The sequence below is a fragment of the Carcharhinus amblyrhynchos genome, chromosome 3, assembly GCF_965287045.1.
Source record: "Carcharhinus amblyrhynchos chromosome 3, sCarAmb.v2.hapA, whole genome shotgun sequence".
NCBI classification, from domain to species: domain Eukaryota; kingdom Metazoa; phylum Chordata; class Chondrichthyes; order Carcharhiniformes; family Carcharhinidae; genus Carcharhinus; species Carcharhinus amblyrhynchos.
In genome coordinates this window covers 57,254,717-57,278,285 of record NC_137326.1, presented here as the reverse complement: position 1 = coordinate 57,278,285, position 23,569 = coordinate 57,254,717, and the positions used below count along the sequence as shown (strand labels likewise).

At 41.4% G+C, this 23,569-nt stretch overlaps 1 protein-coding gene across 1 annotated transcript in view; it reads left to right on the top strand.

Annotated features, from left to right (window-relative positions):
- Window positions 1-23,569, top strand: part of bap1 (BRCA1 associated deubiquitinase 1) — a 65,995-nt gene that overhangs the window by 21,246 nt on the left and 21,180 nt on the right. Inside the window, exons 2-8 of the mRNA XM_080184273.1 lie at window positions 1,426-1,455; window positions 6,540-6,594; window positions 11,831-11,963; window positions 14,494-14,613; window positions 17,076-17,137; window positions 19,042-19,184; window positions 22,945-23,023. Of these exons, the coding sequence (XP_080040399.1) occupies window positions 1,426-1,455; window positions 6,540-6,594; window positions 11,831-11,963; window positions 14,494-14,613; window positions 17,076-17,137; window positions 19,042-19,184; window positions 22,945-23,023 (622 nt within the window). The remainder of the gene's footprint in view (window positions 1-1,425; window positions 1,456-6,539; window positions 6,595-11,830; window positions 11,964-14,493; window positions 14,614-17,075; window positions 17,138-19,041; window positions 19,185-22,944; window positions 23,024-23,569) is intronic.

Here is a 23,569-nt window from a genome sequence, read left to right as displayed (position 1 = left end):
TAGGATCCTTGAGAAGGGACATGTCAAAGTGTAGTTTATAACAGAATATGGAAGGTTTTGACATTTTGTGCACATTAACCTAATTTGCATTTAAAAACAGAGAAGGCAAACTATTCATTTTTATATTAATTGTGTTCAATTCTATGCAGGTTGTGTGCACCAGGGCTTCACTTGAGCCCCTGATAAATAAACAGATTAAAGGAGGTACATACTTGTTATGTGTGACTCTGTAAAAAAAAGATGTGTTTAAATATTGGCTCCAGTTCTATCCTTCACCAACTGACTTTCCAGAATAGAAAGCGAGGCAAAATGATTTCAAAGGACCAACACATGATAGGTTAAATGTCCTCCTGTGATATAAGATTTTGTGATCTTTTATTGGTAAATGAACCAGACAACAACGTGGTTTAACATCTAGAATTTTCAATTGATCTGCTCATGTTGCTCCTACCAATCGCAGTGCTAGTGATAAATCTGTAATCGCTAATGTTTTACCCTAGTGCCATTAGATGCAAAATGTACTCCAGACTTGAACTAACTTTGAAAGGAACGAATCTGGAATTCAAATAGAAAATGCTAAATAAACTCAGCAGGTCTGGCAGTGGAGAGGGAGAAACAGAATTAATGTTTTGATGAGTCGGCATGACTCCTCTTTAGAGCTGAAGAAGGGTAGAATTGGGCCCAACAAAAACTAGAAGAACAATACTTCATCTTCTGACTAGGCACATTAGCCTTCTGGACTCAACGTTGAGTTCAACTTTCGACTGTGAACTTTCTCCTCCATCTTGACCCTTTACTTTTGTTCATCTCAGTGCAAACCTCCCCCTCACTCCAAATCCCACACATGGCTATCTGTCACTTATTCATTAGTTTTGCTTTGAGCACTGACCTTTATTCTTCTATTAACACATTCTGCTATCTTATCTTTCTGCTATTATTAGCACATTCTTTAGTCTTTAATGCTATCATTAACTCTTTTTTTTGTTGCGTGTCCATGGCATCTTTGTCAATCTGTCCTTAGCTTTCACCTATCCCTGCCCATCTATTCTGCTCCGCTTTCTCCAATAATATAATTCATCACATTTCTACCTCTCTTCAGCTCTGAAGGAGAGCCATACAAACTTGAAGCATTAATTCTGTTTCTCTCTCTACACAGACGCTGCCAGATCAATTTATCTAGCATTTCTGTTTTTATTTCAGATTTCCAGCATCTGCAGTATTTTCCTTTATTGAATCTGGAGTTATAGTGCTAGATATTTTTCACAGTTCGAGTGGACTCAATAGATTAATGCTGCCTGCAATTTAGTAAAAATTTGCTGAACAGATGCATTCAATAACCAGTTGTCAAACCTTGATTCCTAACATCCTTAGTGCTGGATGCCTGAGATATTTGCATTCATGGTTTATTTCTTTTTTCTGTTTCAGGGCTCTTCACCCTGCTGGTAGAGGATTTTGGTAAGTACCTAAGAACATAAGAACTTGGAGCAGGAGGAGGCCATCTGGCCCCTCGAGCCTGCTCCACCATTCAATAAATTTTGGCTGATCTTTTCATGGACTCAGCTCCACTTACCCGCCTCCTCACCATAATCCTTAATTCCTTTACTGTTCAAAATCTATCTGTTTTTGCCTTGAAACATTCAATGAGGTAGCCTCAAATGCTTCACTGCATAGAGAATTCCACAGATTCACAATCCTTTGGGTGATGGAAGTTCCTCCTCAACTCAGTCCTAAATCTGTTTCCCTTTATTTTGAGGCTATGCCCTCTAGTTCTAGTTTCACCAACCAGCGGAAACAACCTCCCTGCTTCTATTTTATCTATTCCTTTCATAATTTTATTTGTTTCTGTAAGATCCACCCTCATTCTTCTAAATTCCAATGAGTATAGCCCCAGTCTACTCAGTCTCTCCTCATAAGCCAACCCTCTCAACTCCAGAATCAATTTAGTGAATCTCCTCTGCACCCCTTCCAGTGCCAGTATATTCTTTCTCAAGTAAGGAGACCAAAAATCTACATAGTTCTCAGAGTGTGGACTCAGCAGCAGCTTATACAAAACAAAACTCCCCAGTTTTTAAACTCCATCCCTCCAGCAACGAAGGACAAAATTCCATTTGCCTTCTTAATTCCTTGCTGCACCTGCAAACCAATTTTTTGTGATTCATGCACAAGGACACCCAGGTCTCTCTGCATAGCAGTATGCTGCAACTTTTAAGCATTTAAATTGTCCATTTTGCTGTTATTTCTACCATAAAGGATGATCTTACATTCACCATTGTTGTACTCCATCTGTCAAATCCTTGCCCATTCCCTTAAACTATCTATATCCCTTTACAGACTTATCATTATCCTCTGCACACTTTGCTCAACCACTGATCTTAGTGTCATCTGCAAACTTTGACACACTACACTTGATCCCCAACTCCAAGTCATCCATGTAAATTGCAAACAATTGTGGTCCCAACACTGATCCCTGAGGCACACCACTAGTCACTGATCACCAACCAGAAAAACACCCACTTACCTCCACTCTTTGCTTTCTGTTAGTTAACCAACCCTCTATCCATGCTAATACATTATCCATAACACCATGCACCTTTATCTTATGCAGCACCTTTGGTGCAGCACCTTGTCAAATGCCTTCTGGAAATCCAAATACACCACATCCACCAGTTCCCCATTGTCCACCGCGCTCATAATATCCTCAAGGAATTCCAATAAATTAGTTAAACATGACCTGCCTTTCATGAACCCATGCTGCGTCTTTGAATGGGACATTTTCTACCCAGATGTCTGGCTATTTCTTCCTTCTTGATAGATTCAAACATTTTCCCAACTGCAGAAGTTAAGCTAAGTGGCCTTTAGTTACCCGCGTTTTGTCTACTACCTTTTTTAAACAGAGACATCACATTTGCTGTTTTCCATTCTGCCAGAACCTTCCCAGAGTCCAGCAAATTTTGATAAATTACCATGAGTGCATTTGCTATTTTCCCCGCCATCTCTTTTAGTCTCCTAGGATGCATTCCATCAGGGCCAGGAGACTTGTCTACTTTAGCCCAGTTAGCTTGCCCAACACTACTGCTTTCGTGATAATGATTGTTTCTAGATCCTCAGCTACCATAGCTCTCTTGTCATCAATTTCTGGCATGTTATTTGTGCCCCCCACTGTGAAGACAACACAAAATATCTGTTCAATGCTTTGGCCATTTCCTCATTCCCAGTTATTAAATCCCCTTTCTCATCCTTTAAAGGACCAATGTTTACCTTAGCCAATCTTTACCATTTTATATATTTGCAGAAACCTTTGCTATCTATTTTTATATTCTGAGCTAGTTTACTCTCATAATCTATCTTACGTTTCTTTATAACATATTTGTGGCTTTCTGTTGACCTTTAAAAATTTGCCAATTCCTTAGTTTCCCATTAACCTTTGCCACTTTGTATGCATTTTGTTTCAATTTGATACCCTCCTTTATTTCCTTAGATATCCATGGCTGATTATCCCTTTCCCTACAGTCTTCCTTATCACTGCTACATACTTTTGCTGAGCATTGTGAAAAATTGCTCTGAAATTGCTCCATTTTTCTTCAGTTGTCCCGCCATAAAGTTTTTGCTCCCAGCCTACCTTAACTAACTCCTCCCTCAGTCCATTGTAGTCTTCTTTCTTTAAGCATAAGACACTGGTATTGGATTTCACCTTCTCATGTTCCATCTGTATTTTAAATTCAACCACACTGTGATCACTCTTTCTGAGAGGATCCCTAACTGTGAGATCATTAATTATTCCTGTCTCATTACACAGGATCAGATCTAGAATAGTTTGTTCCCTCATAGGTTCCATACATACTTATGAGGAAACTATTGTGGATACATTCTATGAACTCCTTAAGGCTGACCGACCTGGTTTGGCCAATCGACCTGTAGATTAAAATCCCCATGATAATTGCCATACCATCTTTACATGCATATTTCTTTGGGTACAAAGAAGTTGATAAAGAAGGGTAGGAGAAACTATGAAGCTGGGCTAGCGCTTAATATAAAAAAGGATAGCAAGAGTTTTTATAAATATATAAAAAGGAAGAGGCTGGCTAGGGTGAATGTTGGTCCTTTAGAGAATGAGAAAGGGGACCTAGTGGTAGGGGATGAGGATATGGCTAAGGTATTGAATAACTTTTTTGTTTCTGTCTTCACAGAGGAGGATGTGAATAATTTGCCGGGTGTTAGCGATGGAAAGGTGGTAGGACTGGAGGGTCTTAATGACATTACTGTTACTAGAGAGGCGGTGCTCGACAGGCTGGAGGGGCTGATTGTGGACAAGTCCCCAGGACCGGATGGAATGCATCCGAGGGTTCTGAAAGAAATGGTGGAAGTGATAGTGGATGCCTTGGTGGTTATTTTCCAGACATCGCTGGATTCCGGGGAAGTGCCGGATGATTGGAAAACGGCTAATGTTACGCCGTTGTTTAAGAAGGGTGCCAGGCAAAAGGCGGGGAATTATAGGCCGGTTAGTTTAACGTCTGTGGTAGGTAAAATGTTAGAATCTGTCATTAAGGAGGAAATTGCTTGATAGGGCAGACGCAGCACGGTTTCATTAAAGGGAAGTCGTGTCTGACAAATTTACTGGAGTTCTATGAGGATGTGTCTAGGGCGGTGGATAGAGGAGAGCCGGTGGATGTGGTCTTTCTAGATTTTCAGAAGGCGTTTGACAAAGTACCTCACAAGAGGTTATTGCAGAAGGTCGAGGGACATGGAGTTGGGGGTAGGGTGTTAGCGTGGATAGAGGATTGGTTGTCAAATAGGAGGCAGAGAATGGGGGTCAACGGGTGCTATTCGGATTGGCGGATGGTGACTAGTGGAGTGCCCCAGGGGTCTGTGCTGGGGCCTCAGCTTTTTACCATTTATATAGATGATCTGGAGGAGGGAACCGAGTGTAGGGTGACGAAATTTGCTGATGACACCAAGATTGGGGGAACGGCAAATTGTGCGGAGGGTGTGGAGAGTCTGCAGAAGAATCTAGATAGGCTGGGCGAATGGGCCAGGAAATGGCAAATGGAATTTAATGTTGGCAAGTGTGAGGTGGTCCACTTTGGTAGGAAGAATGGTAGGAAGGACTATTACTTACGGGGCGAAAAACTGCAGCAGGCGACGGTGCAGAGGGACCTCGGGGTCCTTGTGCATGAGTCGCAAAAACCCAGCTTGCAGGTGCAGCAGGTGGTCAGGAAGGCGAATGGGATGCTGGCCTTCATAGCAAGGGGGATTGAATATAAAAGTAGGGAGGTCTTGCTGCAGCTGTATAGGGCATTGGTGAGGCCGCAGCTGGAGGACTGTGTGCAGTTTTGGGCGCCGCACCTGCGCAAAGATATTTTGGCTTTGGAGGGAGTGCAGAGGCGGTTTACTAGGCTGATACCGGAGTTGAGGGGGTTGAGCTATGAGGAGAGGCTGAATAAACTGGGCTTGTACTCGTTAGAGTTTAGAAGAATGAGGGGAGATCTCATTGAGACGTATAAGATGATGAATGGGATGGATAGGATAGAGGTGGAGAGACTCTTCCCGCTCAAAAAAGACAGTAGGACTAGGGGGCACAGCCTCAAGATAAAAGGGGGGCGGTTTAGAACGGAGTTGAGGAGGAACTTCTTCACTCAAAGGGTGGTGAATCTCTGGAATTCTCTGCCCGTTGAAGTGGTGGAGGCTGCCTCGCTAAATATTTTTAAGACGCAGGTTGATGGGTTTTTGATAAGAGAGGGGATTAAGGGTTATGGGGAGAAAGCGGGAAAGTGGAACTGAGCAGCGACAGATCAGCCATGATCTTATTGAATGGCGGGGCAGGCTCGAAGGGCTAGATGGCCTACTCCTGCTCCTATTTCTTACGTTCTTATGTTATTGCTCGTCCCACCATGATATTATTTGGCAGCTATAGATTACGCCTATCAGCGACTTTTTCTTCTTACTATTTCTAATTTCCATCCAAATGGATTCAACCGTTTTTACCAATGAACCTGTATCGTCTCTCAAAACGGCCCTGATGTCATACTTAAATATCAGAGCTACACCACTTCCCTTACTTTTCTGTCTGTCCTTCCAAATAGTCTGATACTCCTGGATATTTAACTCCCGGACATGATCACCCTGCAACCATGTCTTTGGCCACTAAATCATTTGTAATGATTTGTGCTGTCAACTCGTTTACCTTGTTTTGCATGCTATGAGCACTTAGGTAAAGTGCTGTCCTGCTAGTTTTTATACCTTTTTGAATCCTAACATCTCTTGAGTTCACCTTCCTTTTAACTTTTTTTCATAATTTTACATGTAGTTGAAACCTCCTCATATGCCACCCTGCTGCTTTGCTTCCCATTAAATATTACACTGCCCATAGTTTTACTCTTCCCTTCTCTGTACACATTGCAACGTGTTCCAATAAAATACAGGAACTTGACCAATTGGAGAATTCTCAAAATCTATATTAAAATTACTTTGCTGGACTGTGTCATTCATTGTGTTTTTTTAATTCAAATTAATTGGAGTTAGCATCTCTATTCTCACTCCAGGTGTTAAAGGTGTTCAAGTGGAGGAGATCTATGACCTACATTGTAAAGTTCAAGGGTAAGTTATTTTGATTTGTTTTTGCTATTTATTTCCCTTCGCTTTCTGCTTTCTCCTTTTTCTTACCTTCAAGTTAATGGCACTTATTGCAGTACAATTCCAAAGATGCCGTTTGCTGGTTGTGCAAGTGGCCATTCCTTTTGCATGCACTCGGATGTTGGACTGTCCCAATATTAGGGTAGAGTGCCGTAATCAAACTGGTGCTCTTTGTTCCTGCATCCAAATATACAAATTGCTCAACAGGAATTAGTGGATGATGGAGAGGAACAGGGACTACTGGCTGAGATTTTTTTTATCCTTTCTAACTGAAACCAATTTAGCATCTATTTCACCACACTAGATAAATTAGCATAGTCTTGGGAATCAAACCTGGCAGCTTCTGGGCGGCACAGTGGTTACCACTGCTGCTTTACAGCTCCAGGAACCTGGGTTCAATTCCTGGCTTGGGTCACTGTCTGTGGAGTTTGCACATTCTCCTCATGTCTGCATGGGTTTCCTCCAGGTGCTCTGGTTTCCTCCCACAGTCCAAAGATGTATGGGTTAGGTTGATTGGCCATGCTAAAATTGCCCCTTCGTGTCCCGAGATGCGAAGGTTAGAGGGATTAGTGGGTAAATATGTGGGGGTAGGGCCTAGGTGGAATTGTGGTTGGTGCAGACTCGATGGGCCAAATGGCCTCTTTCTGCACTGCAGGATTTCTATGGTTTCTTCTGATCTCTATAACTCAGTAACAGAATATTATAGATGAGTCACAATCCTAGTGAACTATAGCTCCAATGCATTGGCCTTGCAGGGTGGTATTTTCTGTGTTTGGAAAATACAGCTCACATGTTCTCCAGCAAGTGATTAGGACTTGGCTACATTAACCCATGGACAGCAAAGTTTATAAACAGTAGTTCAGGTCAGTAGAGAGTAGGCCAACTTATAGAAATTGTCTATGGTGTTCAACAGCTGTCTGAACTTGTTATGTATTTAAGTAGTGCATGATTGCTTTTAGAGCTAGTCACATGACTTGATGGTGATGTCATTTAGGGTGTTGCTCAGGCTGCTGTTTTAGTTTCAGTTTGTTCTCTGTACAGGCAAGAGCTTCTAAAAGATATCTGTCGTTAGTTTGAATCTACATGTGCAAGCCACATCTTTCTTTATGTTAAAACTCACAACCCCAACATAGGACATTACAGAACTGTAATCCCAAATTCCTAATCCACATCTAGATAGATTATCAGAACTCACGTGTTGGTGCTATTCCAGTGATGAGCAGTTTTGGGCCCCATATCTAAGGAAAGATGTGCTGGCCTTGGAAAGGGTCCAGAGGAGGTTCGCAAAACTGATCCCTGGATTGAAGAGCTTGTCATATGAGGAACAGTTGAAGACTTTGGGTCTGTATTCTTTGGAGTTTAGAAGGGTAAGGAGGGGATCTTATTGAAACTTGCATGATACTGCGATGCCTGGATTGAGTGGATGGAGGGAGGATGTTTCCACTAGTAGGAAAAACTAGAACCAGAGGGTACAACCTCAGGCTGAAGGGATGATCCTTTAAAATAGAGATGAGGAGGAATTTCTTCAGCCAGAGAGTGGTGAATCTGTGGAACTCATTGCCGCAGAAGGCTGTGGAGGCCAGGTCATTGAGTGTCTTTAGGACAAAGATAGATAGGCTCTTGATTAATAAGAGGATAAGAGGTTATGGGGATAAGGCGGGAGAATAGGGGTGAATAAAAAAAATCAGCCATGGTTGAATGGCGGAGCAGACTCTGGGCCAGGTGGCCTAATTCTGCTCCTATGTCTTATAGTCTAATGATGTGCCTTATTAAATAACTGCTGAGTTTTTGGCAATGAGGTGAAAAAGCAAAAAATTTGAGTCTTGCTCAGGCAGCCCTGGTGATGATACCCAGCAAGAGCTTGTGTCTGGGCAAAATGATCACTGACTTGGGTTGTATTCCCACTTTTGAGTCAGAAGGGTTAGGATTATGCCTCAAGCCAGGTTACCCTGTCTCTGAAAACTGGGTTGGCACTCTACTGAGTACTTGTCATTAAGGAGCTCTTTGGTCTTGGTTGAAGGTACCTCCAAAGATAGATTTTTAAAAAACTAGGAGGAAGGCAATGGGAAACCATATCTACTCTTCCCAAGTAAGTGGCTGAAGAATCTCAGATGTGAGACTTGAATTAGGACCTGTCTAAAGGGGCAGAACACAATGGATGGATTCTCCCTCTGTGAAGCCTTTTTGACCTGGGACCTGTGTGTGACTGTTAACATTTTCTCGTGTTTTATAGTCATTGTACCTTTCACCTTTTTATGGTGTATTATCCTGACCACAACTGTTTTGGCAATATCTAAGATAGCAATTATCTGTAATAATTGAGAGATGAGGACCAGTGGAATTTAAGAAGTAGAGCTTGAGCTTTTCCAGACTGTAGGTTTTAAACAGACTTGCACTGGATTGGATAATAGTTTTGGTTACCTGTGTAATCTCCTGTGAGAGTGAGTGAGATGTATGCTTTAAAGGGTGTACCACTATGTGCATTGATCTATGAGAGGATGAAAAAGGCGTGCTTTAATGGGTATTGTATTTCCTGTAAAGTGGATTATAGTGTTCTCACGAAGAATTTGGATAATGGTGTGCCAGGCATACTGATATGCAGTTACAATTCTGTCATCCAGACGTGGCATTTTGAAATCATCATAGAATCCCTACAGTACAGAAGGAGACCATTTGGTTCTCTGAGTCTGCACCGACCACAATCCCATCCAGGTCCTATTCCCGCAACCCATGCATTTTACCCTGCTAATCCCCCTGATGCTAACAGACAACTTAGCAAGGCCAATCAACCTAACCCGTAAATCTTTGGACTGTGGGAAGAAACCGGAGCACCGAGAGCAAACCCATGTAGACACAGGGAGAATGTGCAAACTCCACACAGACAGTAACCTGAGACCAAAATTGAACCTGGGACCCTGGTGCTGTGAGGCAGCAATGCTAATCACTGTGCCACCGTGCTGCCCCAAATGTGTAATTCTAGTTACAAATACAACAACTGTGATTAAAAAAAAAACATTGATGTGGGCATAGAATTTATTACCCGCTGCGATCATTGGCAAAATTTTAAAAGGAGTGCAGGAACAGAGAGTACAGGTAGTCCATGCACAAAATATTTGTAGGTGTTAGAACAAGTTGAGAAGGCTGTTAAAAAGGTATGTGGAATCTTTGTTTTTAAAGAAGTCAAAGTACAAAATCAAAGAAGCTATGCTGAACCATTGTATACAAATCCTTAGATAGAACTTAATTGGATATAATGTTCAATTCTAACCACCACAGTTTTGCAAGGATGTCAAGGCCTAGGTAGGGGTGTAAAATAGATGCTGTAGAAAAATCAGGATGTGGGACTTGGATATGTGGAGAAACTTGGAGCTGTTGTCTTTGAGAAAGCAAGGACTAAATTTGTTGGAGGTGTTCAAAATCGTGAGAATATAAGGAGAAATAGTTTCCAGTGGCAGAAGGGTCAGTATCCATAGGGGTTACTGGCAAAAGAACCAGAGATGATGTGAAGAAACTTTTTTTTTATACGCTGAATTATTGCAATCTGAAATGCACTGTCTTCAAAGATAATTGGACAAATCCTTCGTAGAAAAATTATACATGGCCACAAGAAGAAAGTAGGGGAATGGGACTAAATTGTGTAGCTCTTCCAAAAAGCTGTCCATGTGCTGCATCACTCTGGATCCATTGTTGTCCTGAGAGGGCTATGGGGGACCTTCTCCTTAAAGACCTGTATTTTCATTGTCGTGGTTGGATACATATTGAGCTGTTTCAGAGGGCAGCTGGTGATGATAAATTGCTGTTCTTGTTTGTTGTACTCTGCTATCAAACTTAGGCAACAGACCTCCTTCCCTGAAGGATACTAATGAGCCATTTAGGTTTTCACAAGAATCTGATGGCTTCAGTTTTTGTTTATTTATTTCAGTTTTACCTGATTTCACATTTTCAAGCTGCCATGATCAAATTTGTAACAAATGATCACATTCTCTGGATTGCTAGTCCAGTAGCAAAACCACTATCTATTGTGTCCACATATGAAACTGTATTGGTATGTGTGTGAATTATTTCCTCCTATGGCATATTAGTACCAATATACTTAATTAAAGCAAATGACAATTTTAAAATCGAGGTGTAGAGAGCTTCAGATTCTGTGTTTGTTTCACACAGATCATAGATGAGCTTGACATCTGCTTCAGTAGTTGCCTAGAATAGTGAGAGTGCAACTGGGCATAAATCTGTCAGGTAATCAACATTCCCATTGTTGAGCTTTCCTTGAGTTGCTTCCAACTGCTGGGCTGAAGGTGCGTCAGAGGTACTCTGCTATCCTACTTAATCCTAGTCATATGGATGCCTCAATCTCCCTGGTGCTGTCCTCATTTTTGGTCTGGGAAGAATTACTTTGAAGTTGCATACACAACTTTTGAAGCAACTACGTACTCGGGCATACTGTTCTACCATAAACAGTAGATTGAACAGTGGCGAAGCCCATTTACACTGTATTACAGAGCATCCTCTGTCAACTCAATTTACATGGTAAGTATCAATACGTGTGATGGCTTCAATCATTGTTGCATAGTGTTTATGAGGAGTTTCCAAACAGGTGACTTTGTAACAAAACGTGCTCCTGTGATACTTAATTATTATTTCAGACACAACTATTCCAATGCTTGTATGGTAGCTGATCACTCTCCACAGTCAGTAAATTTCCAAAAACTGTTGCCTGTGGCATTACTCACAGCACATTCAGGCTTCCCAAGACCTTACCTTGCATGCAAGCTCCCAATGACTGAAATTTAGAATTCTTGTCTTTATAATTATAATCCCTCACAGATGTGCCTCTTTCTATCTGTAACTTCCAACATTACAAACCCCACCCTGGACATCTCCATTCAAGTTTGTTCTAAATTGGCAGCCATAACTTCAATCACCTAGGCCCTAACTCTCTAATTTGCTGTCTAACTTTCTTAGTTCCTTACCGCTCCATCTCTCTCTGTCTCCTTCTTAGTCTATCCTTAATACCCATCTCTTATTGATCAAGTTTTTATTTGCTTTTTCCAACTTTTCCTTCTGTGACTAGATAGCCACTTTTGTCTGATTGCATCACTGTATTACATGCCAAAATATTTTTCTACATAGAGGCACAGCATCAATATAAATTGTTGATATAATATTGAATGTGCCATTCCTATCCTCTTATGCCCAGTCCAGTGTACGGATTTATCTTCCTGTTCAAATGGATTGAAGAGCGTAGATCACGGCGCAAGGTTACACCCCTGGTAGATGAGACATCAGTGATCGATGAGGAAATTGTTAATGACATGTTCTTTGCTCACCAGGTAAGCTTTGACATTTCCAGTGTTGTGTCTCATTCTGTCCACACTAGGATTGTAGGACAGTTGGAATTATGGACTCGGGATTCAGCATATCATGTCTCACTGAAAGAATGATCTAATTAGTCCCATTCCCACTTGCCTTTCTCAGAAGTCCTGCTTATTTCTCCTTTTCAGGAATTTATGCATTTCCCTTTTGAAGGCACTTGTTGAAAATCCTTCCACCATATTTCTGTGGTTTCTTAAATATTATCAAAGTAGATTTTGTGCATTTGCCAAGGAAAGAGATTAAAAAGTAGCTTGTGCCTTCTCCACTTCCCCCTTCTCTCCATCCCATCCCTTTAGAAGCTTCAAATCTTGCATGTACAAGTATACATGAGGCTCAGCAGCCTATGTGAGCACAGAGGGCAGGCCAGACTCAATCTTGTCATTACTTAATGTACACACTTCCCAGCAGGGATCATCGGAATGTCAAAATTCAGTAGGAATCCCAACTGTTTTCTCTTCCAAACTCCAGTAATAGGGAAGCTAGTAGTCACACCCTATTCTCAGCCTATCTGAGTCAGCACAGGCCAAGGATTGAACTGGGTTCTTTCCTGCTCTGTATGAGTCAGTTCCACAATGGAAAAAGCCAATGTAAAGCAGTTGTAGGTTTTTGCCGTACTGCTTTACAATGTTGGCAACATTCCGGCTGAAGTGAAGAACCATGTTAATTTTGGGATATTTGAGCAATCACCTCAAAAAAATAAAATGAGAGTATTCAGTCAGTGCAACTGAATCATTGTTTGCAGATTGGAAAGAGAAAAATCAGCCCTTTCCTTGCTTTTGATTGCTACATGGTAATGTTCCTGCTGCTAATTGTACATGCATAGATTTTATTGTCAGTCACTGCTTTGATGTCTTTTGTGGTCATAATACCTGATGAAACTCATTGAAGAATGATCAACTAGGTGAGGTATCTAATGTAACGATGCCTGACCTTTGTTGAACCGTATTCAAGCAACAGTCAGGGCCTTTAAAGAAGAGGGGTTAAATTCAGAGGGAGGAAGTGTAAGTTTTAAACCTGTCTATGATTAATTTCTAAATCCACTTTACAGAAGATTTAACGGAGGTTTATAACTAGAGATTGACAAAGTTGAACAGCTAGTACAAATTGTTATAATTTATTTCCATGATATTGGCAATTATAAAATCACTCAATGGGCCTGATTTTACCATTGCGTAAAGGTGATTTAAATGTAGTTGCATGCATTTAAATTGAATTAATGGGCTGCCCGCCCAACTTTACCATCGTGTTCCCCCTTTACTATCGTGTTCGCCTGTCCAGATTGGGCACGAAACAGACATGTTCGGCAAATGCTGTCCTAGCCAGACCCACATCAGATGAAAAGAATGAATTTAAAATATATATAATACTGCTGTAGGACGCACTAGCAGAATTAGTGATTGAATCATTGACCCTGCCAGCATTTAAAATGGAATAGATGTGTGGTTGAAGGACAAGGAAATAAAGGGATAAGACAAAAAGGGCGGGCACAGAGTGCTCACATGAAGGATAGATGCCAAGATGAAGGGAATATACAGATGGCTAGTTTCCTGTTGTATTTTCTACGTAATAACCTCATCTTCCTTAGAATCTGAGAAAATGGCCCTGACTTCTCAAGTCTCTCCTCATAATTGTTTCAATCCCTGTCTCATTGGTGTGAATCTATTTTGCACCTTTTCACGTAATTTTATGCCCTTCCTACAATGCACCAAACTGTCCAGTCTACTCCAGTTGCAGCATATGACCATCTTGTGCAAGGACATTATTATTTGCTTGCTTTTATGTTCTATGTATTTAGCTAGAATATCAAATGTATTTGTCTTTGGTGGCCAGAACTACTTATGCTGCCACTGTCTGTTAATGATTTGTGTATCTTCACACCAAGAACCCTCTGTTCCTCCACTCCACTTTGACTCTTGCTGTTAAATTTTACTTCTCCTCCTTATGCTTTCAAAACATATTACCTCTAAGTTTTTATGTCCAAATTATTCCTGTCACCTAACTGCCTATTTCTTTCCCTCTGCAGTTTTTCCACAATCCTTGTCTTAATTTGCCATGATTCCTTCAATTGTCTTTATCAGCTTTTTACGTCACTAACAAATCTTGGTATTGTTTGACTAATTTCCAAGTGCAGTCCATTTATGTGTCTGCTATAAAATAGCCTCAATAGAAGCCCAATCACGATGTTAATCCAGTCCTAGGTACCTTCCTTCACCCCAACTTTGCTTTTTGTCTTTCAGTCATCTTGCTATCCATTTTCCCCATATTTCCATGTGCCATAATTTTCAGAGAATGTACCTTATCCAAAACCTTTTGCAAATCCACATCCACTGCATTTTGTTTATCTATCTTCAATTGCCTTGAAGAATTCTATAAGATTTGCCAAACATGACCACATATTTTATCAATCCATGCTTACTGACCTGGATTAACTCAAGTTTCTTCAAGTGTGCAGTAATCTAATTACATTTTTCCGATCTTGTCTCAAAGCTGATACCAAACTCGTGTGCGACGCACGCTTTGCTTAGCGTCCTTTTGAACTGCGACAATGTGGAGTTGGGTCCCACTCTCAGCCGAATGAAGGACTTTACCAAAGGATTCAGCCCTGAGGTATGGGTTCACTATGAGAATATCCACTCTGGCTAAAAGTTGTTTGATTTCTTAAGCAGTTGGTGATGATTTTGGGAGTCAGTCAAAATATGAATCAGAGTATTTATTTTGTTGCCTGCACCGGCTGCCACATTTGCCTCAGCTGTTCCAAACCATATAAAAGACTGGCTTGTGGATAACTTTTTTTATTCGTTCATGAGATGTGTGCATCGCTGACCACACCAGCATTTATTGCACAACCCTGATTGCCCATGAGAAGATAGTGGTGAGCTGCCTTCTTGACCTGCTGCTGTCCATGTGGTGCAGGTACACCCACAGTGCTGATAGGGAGGAAATTTCAGGATTTTGACCTAGCAACAGTGAAGGAATGATATATATATATATATATATATCCAAGTCAGGATGGTATGCGTCTTGGAGGGGAATGTCCAGGTGATGGTGTTCCCATGTGTCTGCCACCATTGTCCTTCTAGGTGGTAGTGCTCATGGGTTTGGAAAGTGTCCTTTAAGGAGCCTCAGTGAGTTTCTGCAGTGGACCTTGTGGATGGTGCACTCTGCTGCCACTGTGCATCAGTGGTAGAGGGAGGAGATGCTTGTGGATTGGTTACCAGTCAAGCGGGCTGTTTTGTCCTGGACGGTGTCAAGCTTCATGAGTTTTGTTGGAGTTGCACTCATCCAGGCAAGTAGGGAGTATTCCATCATATTACTGACCTGTGCCTTGTCGATTGTGGACAAGCTTGGGAGAGCCAGAAGGTGAGCTACTCCCCACTGAATTCCCAGCTTCTGACGTGCTCTGACTGTGCTCTTGTAGCCACAGTATGTATACAGCTAGTCCAGTTTAGTTTCTGGTCAAGGGTAACCCCAAGAATGTTGATAGTGGGGATTCACTGATGGTAATGCCATTGAATGTCAAGGGGTGATGGTTAAACTCTCTCTTTTTGGAGATGATCATTGCTTGGCACATGTGTGGTTTGAATATTACTTGTCAGCCCAAACTTGAATATTGTCCAGGCCTTGCTGCATTTGGATGTGGACTGCTTCAGTATCTGAGGAGTCATGAAAGGTGCTGAATATTGTGCAGTCCTCAGCAAATATGTTTTGTTACACTCACTGAATACTGCTGTAATTGTTTGCAGATTTAGGACTTTTCACTTCATTTGGCAGAGGTGGGGGAAGGGAGAGGTTGGTTTCTAATTGATTTGTGAAAAAAATGCTGGTTCCCAGTGCAGATGCTCGTGAGACACTCTCCAGCAGTTTTACCTGAGTCGTTGCACTGCACACAATGTGGTGGGTGGGGTGGAGGGGAAGCTTTCCAGATCTTTGAAGCGGGGCCAGAAAAGTATCACAAATCTCTGTCAACGCAGATCCCTGATGCTGTCCCACTTCTGGATATGTGAGCTGCCTTGGAAATTCTATAGCCCGTTCTATGGAGGCGGGCAGTCAACTGCTCCATTTAAGGCCCCAATCAAAGGAACATTATTCCATGCCAAGGCAACTTTCCTAACATCTGATGCGTTGCCTAATGAGTCTGAAGCTCAGCGACTACCTGGAGACAACTCCTTGGAGGGCCATCTAATTTTCCTCTCTCACCCCGCAATGATGGAGCTGCAAGGCTGAAATAGCACAGCTGTATTCATTCCTGTCAAGGGTTTTCTCCTCCACATTGATGGCCTTGACATCTCTGGACCTTTATTTTTAAAACATGTTTAACAGCCAGCCGAGAGTGCTTCCATCATATGCACTTATGTCCTTCAGCAGCAGGGGCTGCCCATTTTCTAGTGGTGTGGGGTCTTCATTGAACCGCCCATGTCCCAGTTCCAGCCGCAGTCTCTAATTGATTGCTGAAGACAGAGGCAGCCTATTAATTGGCCAGCTCCCGTCAGGTTGCAGAGAGTAGGCGGACTCAATCCCAGCCCTCGGTTATTTTCTGTGTTGGAAAGATTCTGTTGAACAATGTCATGAGTGCTTCTACCATGGTGTGGGACTTGAACTCTACCTCAAACCTCAGAGGTGGATTGTCTGCTTCTTGTGCCACAGTACTGAGTTAGTCTGCCTAGATTAGCTAAGATGGTGCTAGAGGCAGACACCATGGATCAGGGAATGGGAAATTCAGCAAGGAATCCTGTTGTTCCTGATGGCTATCCAGTGCAATGTGCTAGAAAATGCACATGTCAACTGGGGGATAGGATCAAGTACACCTGTGCTGAGCTCTATTGTCAAAATGCTTGCTGACATCCCTCTCTAGGTTTAACATTCAGAATGCTTACATATATTAGTACGTCAGGACTTTGACAAGAAAGCTAAAACCAGAGGAGGGACCGAACGATCACATAATCAACATGGTGCTTGCGTAACCTGGCCATGTGAATGAAGCAGGATCAAGCATCATTGGGCTGGAAGCTACTATTACTTTTGCATTATTAATTCTCAAGTGACCAGGGCTATTCATTTTGACTCCACAGAGTAAAGGCTATGCAATTGGTAATGCTCCAGAGCTCGCGAAGGCACACAACAGCCATGCCAGGTAAGAATGCAATTTGATTTTGTGTAAATGTACCATTCAGCCTCACCAAAAGCAGGGGATTCCTGTTCATGCTAATTGTGCACTGAAGTATCTGGTCTTAACTGGAGTAAGCCAGTGGTGCTGCAAGTGGCCTCGATGACCATGAAAAGGGAAGGTTTGAGGACAGCATCAGGTTTGTTACTGTGATGCCCTCCATGGTGGAAATGCCTGCTATCTTCATTTACATGAGAATGGTTACTTAGCGGGCAGGGTGGATGCTGTGTGACTGAATGACAGTTGAACTCAGCTAAAGTCAGTACCTTCAGCAGGGGTGAAAGCTATAAAAAGTTCCTGATGCATTGTATATGTTCAAGCAGCAAATCTTGTGCCTTTTAAACACTATGTCAAGTAGTCTAGTGATGTTATGGTGGATAGCATTGTGAATGTTCAGTTTAACTAAAACCAGCACCTCTGCTGGAAAAACAGCAGGTTGGCCAACATCTGCAAGTCCTTCATGGGTCCAGTTACGTCAGTTGCTCACATAAGCAGATTCCCATGTCTCTTGCTTACCTTATAAGATGACATAACCAAAGGATGGAGCAATGTGCGCATCTTGACATATGAAAAAAATATATCTTTCACATGCCCCATGAATATGTCTCTTCAATTTGAACATAGTCTTCAGAGAGAAATTTGTAAACCGAAGACCGGATGGAAAAAAGCTTTTGAATTGGCTTATTTAATAAAACAACAAATTTACGTACAGAGCAGCAGTTATCCTCTGTAATTAATTCAATCAGAACAACCTGCATTTGTGTAATGATGCAGAATAATAAACATGCTACGTTTCCACTCAATACTGAATTGTCTTGAGCAGTTTTAAATAATTTCCACCATCCTTCACTTCAGAGCCTGGGGAAAGCTTACCAGTGCAGCTTCCTGTTCAAAATCTGGCTATCCCTCTGCTTTTTATCTGCCTATGGCCTAAACCAGAGGGGAGGACGTATACTAGACAAAGCTTTACTTTATACCTGAACCAGGGGCCTCCTAATTAAATAGGTCTGACATATTCATCAGTTACTGAGACGTGCCAAAGAAGTTGCTTACTATTTACAATCTTTGATATACTTCAAAGCTTGGCATATTTGCATCTTGCCTTCCTGCCTTTTAGTAATATATTCAAGCATACATCTTAAAAGTAATTTCTTTACCCTTTCCAAGTCATTTATTGCTGATGAATGTGGTCTCAAAATCATAAAAATAATATTGTCACATGGACACTGTGCTGGAACTAGCACAGTGGCATAGGACTGACTAGTGTAAAGAGAGAGAGATGATTAGGTAGATGTTTGAGCATACCTAGTGAAGTTGGCTGGACCTTTACCACTACCCATAATCTGTCCTTCAGACTCAGTCAATGCCTACCACCCCATAAGTGGCGACTTCCTTATGGAAATCTTTCATTTAGACTTGGTGTCATGCTCGTAATTCAAATTTGCTTTTTTCATGCATAAAGAAATTGAATTATCCAATTACTTAAATTAGGTGATAGAATTGATGCAGTTTTGTATGGCTTTGAAAAAGTTGAAATTATATAGTCTGAATTAAGTGCTTTTGAATTAAGAGGAATGTGTTTCCAAGTGATTATGTTTGTGTGTAGAGGTTTTGAAGTGCATATTCCATTTCTAATAGTCTATCTCTGAAATGCTTACATAGAATAAAAAATGCTTCTCCCCTTGATTCCCTGGTTATTCTCCTTCCATTTTGGCCTCCCAAATGTAAGATAAATCTGGACCTTAGCATAATGTTTCCGAGTGTAAATCCAGCTTGTCATTGTGAACTGTACAGAGAGAAGCTGGAATCCTGGCCAAGTCCCAGCTATTCCATGAAACTGAGTCTCACTGTCTCTTTTTTACCCCCTCTAGGCCAGAGCCACGGCATCTTCCAGAGAAACAGAATGGAATCAGCGCTGTGCGGACCATGGAGGCCTTTCATTTTGTCAGTTACGTTCCCATTAAAGGTCGCCTGTTTGAACTGGATGGTTTGAAAGCCTATCCCATTGATCATGGTACGAACCACACTACAACATCAACATAAGACAGGCATTTTACTTTTCATTGCATGTTCAGTCACAAAACCTGCAGCATCTTTAATTGGTGGCAGATCTCCCTTTTATATTCAGTGTCCAATTAATGATTTGATTTTTGGCCCTGAAAGTTTAACTGCAGCAGGCCACATTCTCTCTTTCATCTTCCAAACTTTTGACCCTTCACCTTTGAAAACTATGATCTTTCACCTTTCAAATCCATGAGACATCTACCATCTAGAAGGACAGGACATCAGACATATGGGCATGATACCTCCAAGTCATATGCCAACCTAATTTGGAGCATTAATTGCTATTCCTTCACTCTCGCTGAGTCAGAAACCAGTAACTCCCTTCCTAACAGCATTTTGGGTGCATCTATGTCACATGGACTCCAGCGGTTCAAGAAGGCAGCTCCACACCATCTTCTGAAGTGCAATTGGGGATGGGCAACAAATGCTGGCCTAGCCAACGATGCTGACATTCAATGAAAGAAATATTTTAGAAAGCTTGCATTTCAATTTAGTTTCGTTTATCCATTTTCATCTTTCACAACCTTGTCCCAGATCTTTTGTCCTTCATGTCCTCTGAATGAATTGTAGATGTCTTTCTGCTTTAACACTGGTGCTGTTGCATATGAATACAGAATATTTATCATAAATGCATCTTGAAATTCCAGTCCACATTAAAAATAGGTATGGTCTATATTTAACATCTCATGCCATCCCAACTGAGTATTTGCTACGTTATTTCCCCACAGTGCATCAATTGGGAAGTGGCACTCTTATAGAACTGACTATTAGGTAGTTCCTGAGTGTAACTCTGATAGTGATTGGATTTTTGCCAAAGGGTTGGCGAGGATACTTTCGTTGCCTTTGGTGCTCTTTTGTTAATGAAATGATAATTAGCCAAAATTCCCACTCCCAATAGCTATCCATGATCCCTGCTGGAAGTACAAAGGTTGATGTCAGAGGGTACAATAGGGCTTGGCTCTGATTTTCCCAATCCTCTAGTTGAATAGTCCATCATTACTCTCCTTTTAGACTCCAGGAGGGACAGTACACGGATGAGGGACAGCAAAGCAGCCAGTGCTGATGGGCTGATAGTCCAACAAGAGGAAAGGAAATGAAAACATTGAGGAACAAATCTGACATGCAGTTGGTGAGAGTGATGACCATGGAAACCTCCTGAGAGGAGTCTATACACAGACCAACAGCATAGGAACAGGAACAGTCCATTCAGCTCCCTTGTCAATAGCAATCAGGGATGAGCAACAAATACTGGTCTTGCCAATAATGCTCACATCCCAACAAGAAAACAAAACCCTCTAGTTGGTTCCTTTATGTTAGATCATTGCTCATCTGTACCTCAAGCCCACTTCTCACCTTTCAGGAATCTATGGATCTGCACATCTTTTGCTAACCTCACTGGTAACCTTGAAAATTTCAATTCTCCCAGCATTCTCAGCTTTTCGGCAGAGAGTTCCAGATCTCCACTAGCTTTCTGTGGATTCACTCCTCATTGGCTAGCTCTGTTTTAACAGTCAACCCTTTAGTCCTGAATTCTCCCACCAGAGGAAATAGCTTTCCTGCAATGAACAATCAAATTCCTTTATCATTTTAAACATTTCAATTAGATCATCCCTCAACGTTCTAAATCCAAGGGAATTTTAATAAGTTCATGTGAACTGTCCTCATAATTTAAACATCTTAAATTTTGATGGCATTCTGATGAATTTGCACGATACACTTTGAAGTCCAGTATATTGCTAAGATATGGCATCCTGAACTGACATTGTACTGCAGATAGGATCTGATCAAGGCTTTGGTCAACTTTCTGTACTTTATATTCCAATCTTGAAATAAAAGCTAGAGTTCCATTAGCCTTGACCCTGCTTAGTAAAGTGTGTTCCTGGCTAGGTTCTGGTCTCCCACCATTTAGAAATATTCTTTAATGATAGAAAAATACTTTAGATGCTGGAATTCTGAAATATAAACAGAAAAAGTTTCAAAAACTTTGCAGGTCTGGCAACTTCTGTGGCGCGAAAACCAGAGCTAACATTTCAAGTCCAATTGGACTTCTCTTCGGAACTCTAGAATTTAACATGGATTACCTCACACTTCCCTACATTAAACTCCCTCGATCACTCAATTTATCACTATTCCTTTGTAATTTCCTGTTCACAGCTACACAACTAACTATACTACAGAACTTGGTGCAATCTGCTTACTTTCAGTGCCATGGAGAGCACGCCAGTCAATGAGAACACACGCTTCCAAGGAATATCCTTAATCTAGATGATACTTGTACATCTTCCTCCTCCTTCAGGTGCCATACCCTAAGAGGATGCTGGCAACCTTAGATTTCCATTGAATTGGTCCATGATTATGCTTGGCATTGCCTTCTGTAGTGAGGCTGACCAGGAAACTCTGCTGTTCTGTACTGGAAGGATTTACAAGGTGATAATCAATGTGTTCAGCCATGCTACAAATACTGCTACTCCCACTGCCGTCAAGTCCTGAAGTGGGACTTGAAACCAGAAGTACCCCACTACATCAAAAGGCCCCAGTTTTCTTAGTACTCTTAAGCAAATGCACAGAGCCCTGGAAATGTGTAAACTCTTGTTGAAAGACAATTGGAAGGGAGGATGTACCTCTTTCAACATCGCTAAACCCATTTTCAGGCCTGTCTTTAAAAGTGGGGGCTAGATGGAACTGAAAGTTGAGCATGCACAATATTCATACAAATTTTAATATAGTAAGTTTGTAATTTAATTCTAATGTGACCCATTTGTTTAATAATGTACTGTGGATATTTTAGGTAGGATAGCGCAGGGTAACATAGATAATTACATTTTTCGCGTACATTGGGTCGGACTGTCACAAAACCTGCATCAGTCTATAAAGCTTAATTAGTGCATTAGATAACCAGTATCTGAGATCCAGATATTCAGTCTGTCACCTCCAGGTTGTCATGAATTTTTAGCAGTGTTTGAATCCCTCTAGTTTTTAGCAAATATCCTGTAAAAGTTGGTGACAGGAATTCTGCTAACTACCTCTCCATTGCACTAGTTTTAATGCTTATTTCGCAAATAATTTTGTTCAAGTGTATCTTTTTGCTTTATTTCATCAAGACTTTCTGCATACCTCTTAGAATCATAGAATTATACAATGCAGAAGGCAGCCATTTGGCCCATTGAGTCCGTACCGACCACAAACCTGCCTAAGCTGTAGCCCCATAACCCCATGCATTTACCCTAGCTAGTCCCCCTGACACTAAGGAGCACCCAGAGCAAACCCATGGAAACACAGGGAAAATATGCAAACTCCACACAGTCACCCAAGCCAGGAATCGAACCTGGTCCCTAGCGCTGTGAGCCACTGTGCAGCTCTTGTTCTTGCTAAACTCTTGAGTACACTTTCTTAAACTGTTGTGCCACTTCTTTCAGCCTTACTGTGTTGATAACAAGATTCATTGCAGCAACATCTACTTCAACTCATTCTTTCCCATGATCTCAAAACTCTGGAACTCTTTAGCTCCTGCAGTCACCTCTTCTCCGACAATCTGCAAGTGTTAGCATTATCTAATCATTACATCTCGAGAGTTATCCCACCCTGTACTATGAACAAGGTCTTTTATCAAAACACTATTTGATCTTGTAGAGGTTCAGTTTCCTGTGATGTAGATGTTCTGCTAGCCTGCTGATGTTGTGCTGAAGGATGAAGCTATTTTCTATTTCCAGGGCCTTGGGGTGAGGATGAAGAGTGGACAGACAAAGCACGAAGAGTTATAATGGAGCGAATAGGACTGGCTACAGCTGGGTAATAATACACATTATTGAGAAGATATAAATATCCCTGTCTCATTTATCTTTTTTAATGTTGATGCCTTGTTCCTGAGATGGGTTACTTTATTCATAAATACATTGCAGCTGGCTAGCTGAGTGTATTACAGCAATATTTATACAGCAGTTACCTCCCCAAAGGACACTGATGCACTGGTTGTGAAAATAGACATCTTCATGGTGACTTTTACTGATAGCAATTTTTTTTAAACAGATTTAAAATTCTGGATTTGAACTCATGATTGTCGATTCTAGTCTCTGGGTTACAAGTCCAGTAGCAATAAACTACTGTACTTTTTTTCACTTCACTTCAAAAAAACAGGATTTAGAGAGAATGCAGAGAACTATAAACCAGTGAGCACTGGAGAAGTTGCTAGAGCCCATTATCAAGGATTTCATAACTCAGCATTTGAAAGGTAGTGGTATTATCAGACAAAGTTAGCATGGATTTACAAAAGGGAAATCATGCTTGATGAATCTATTGGAATGCTTTGAGGATGTAACTAGAGTTCACTGAGGAAAA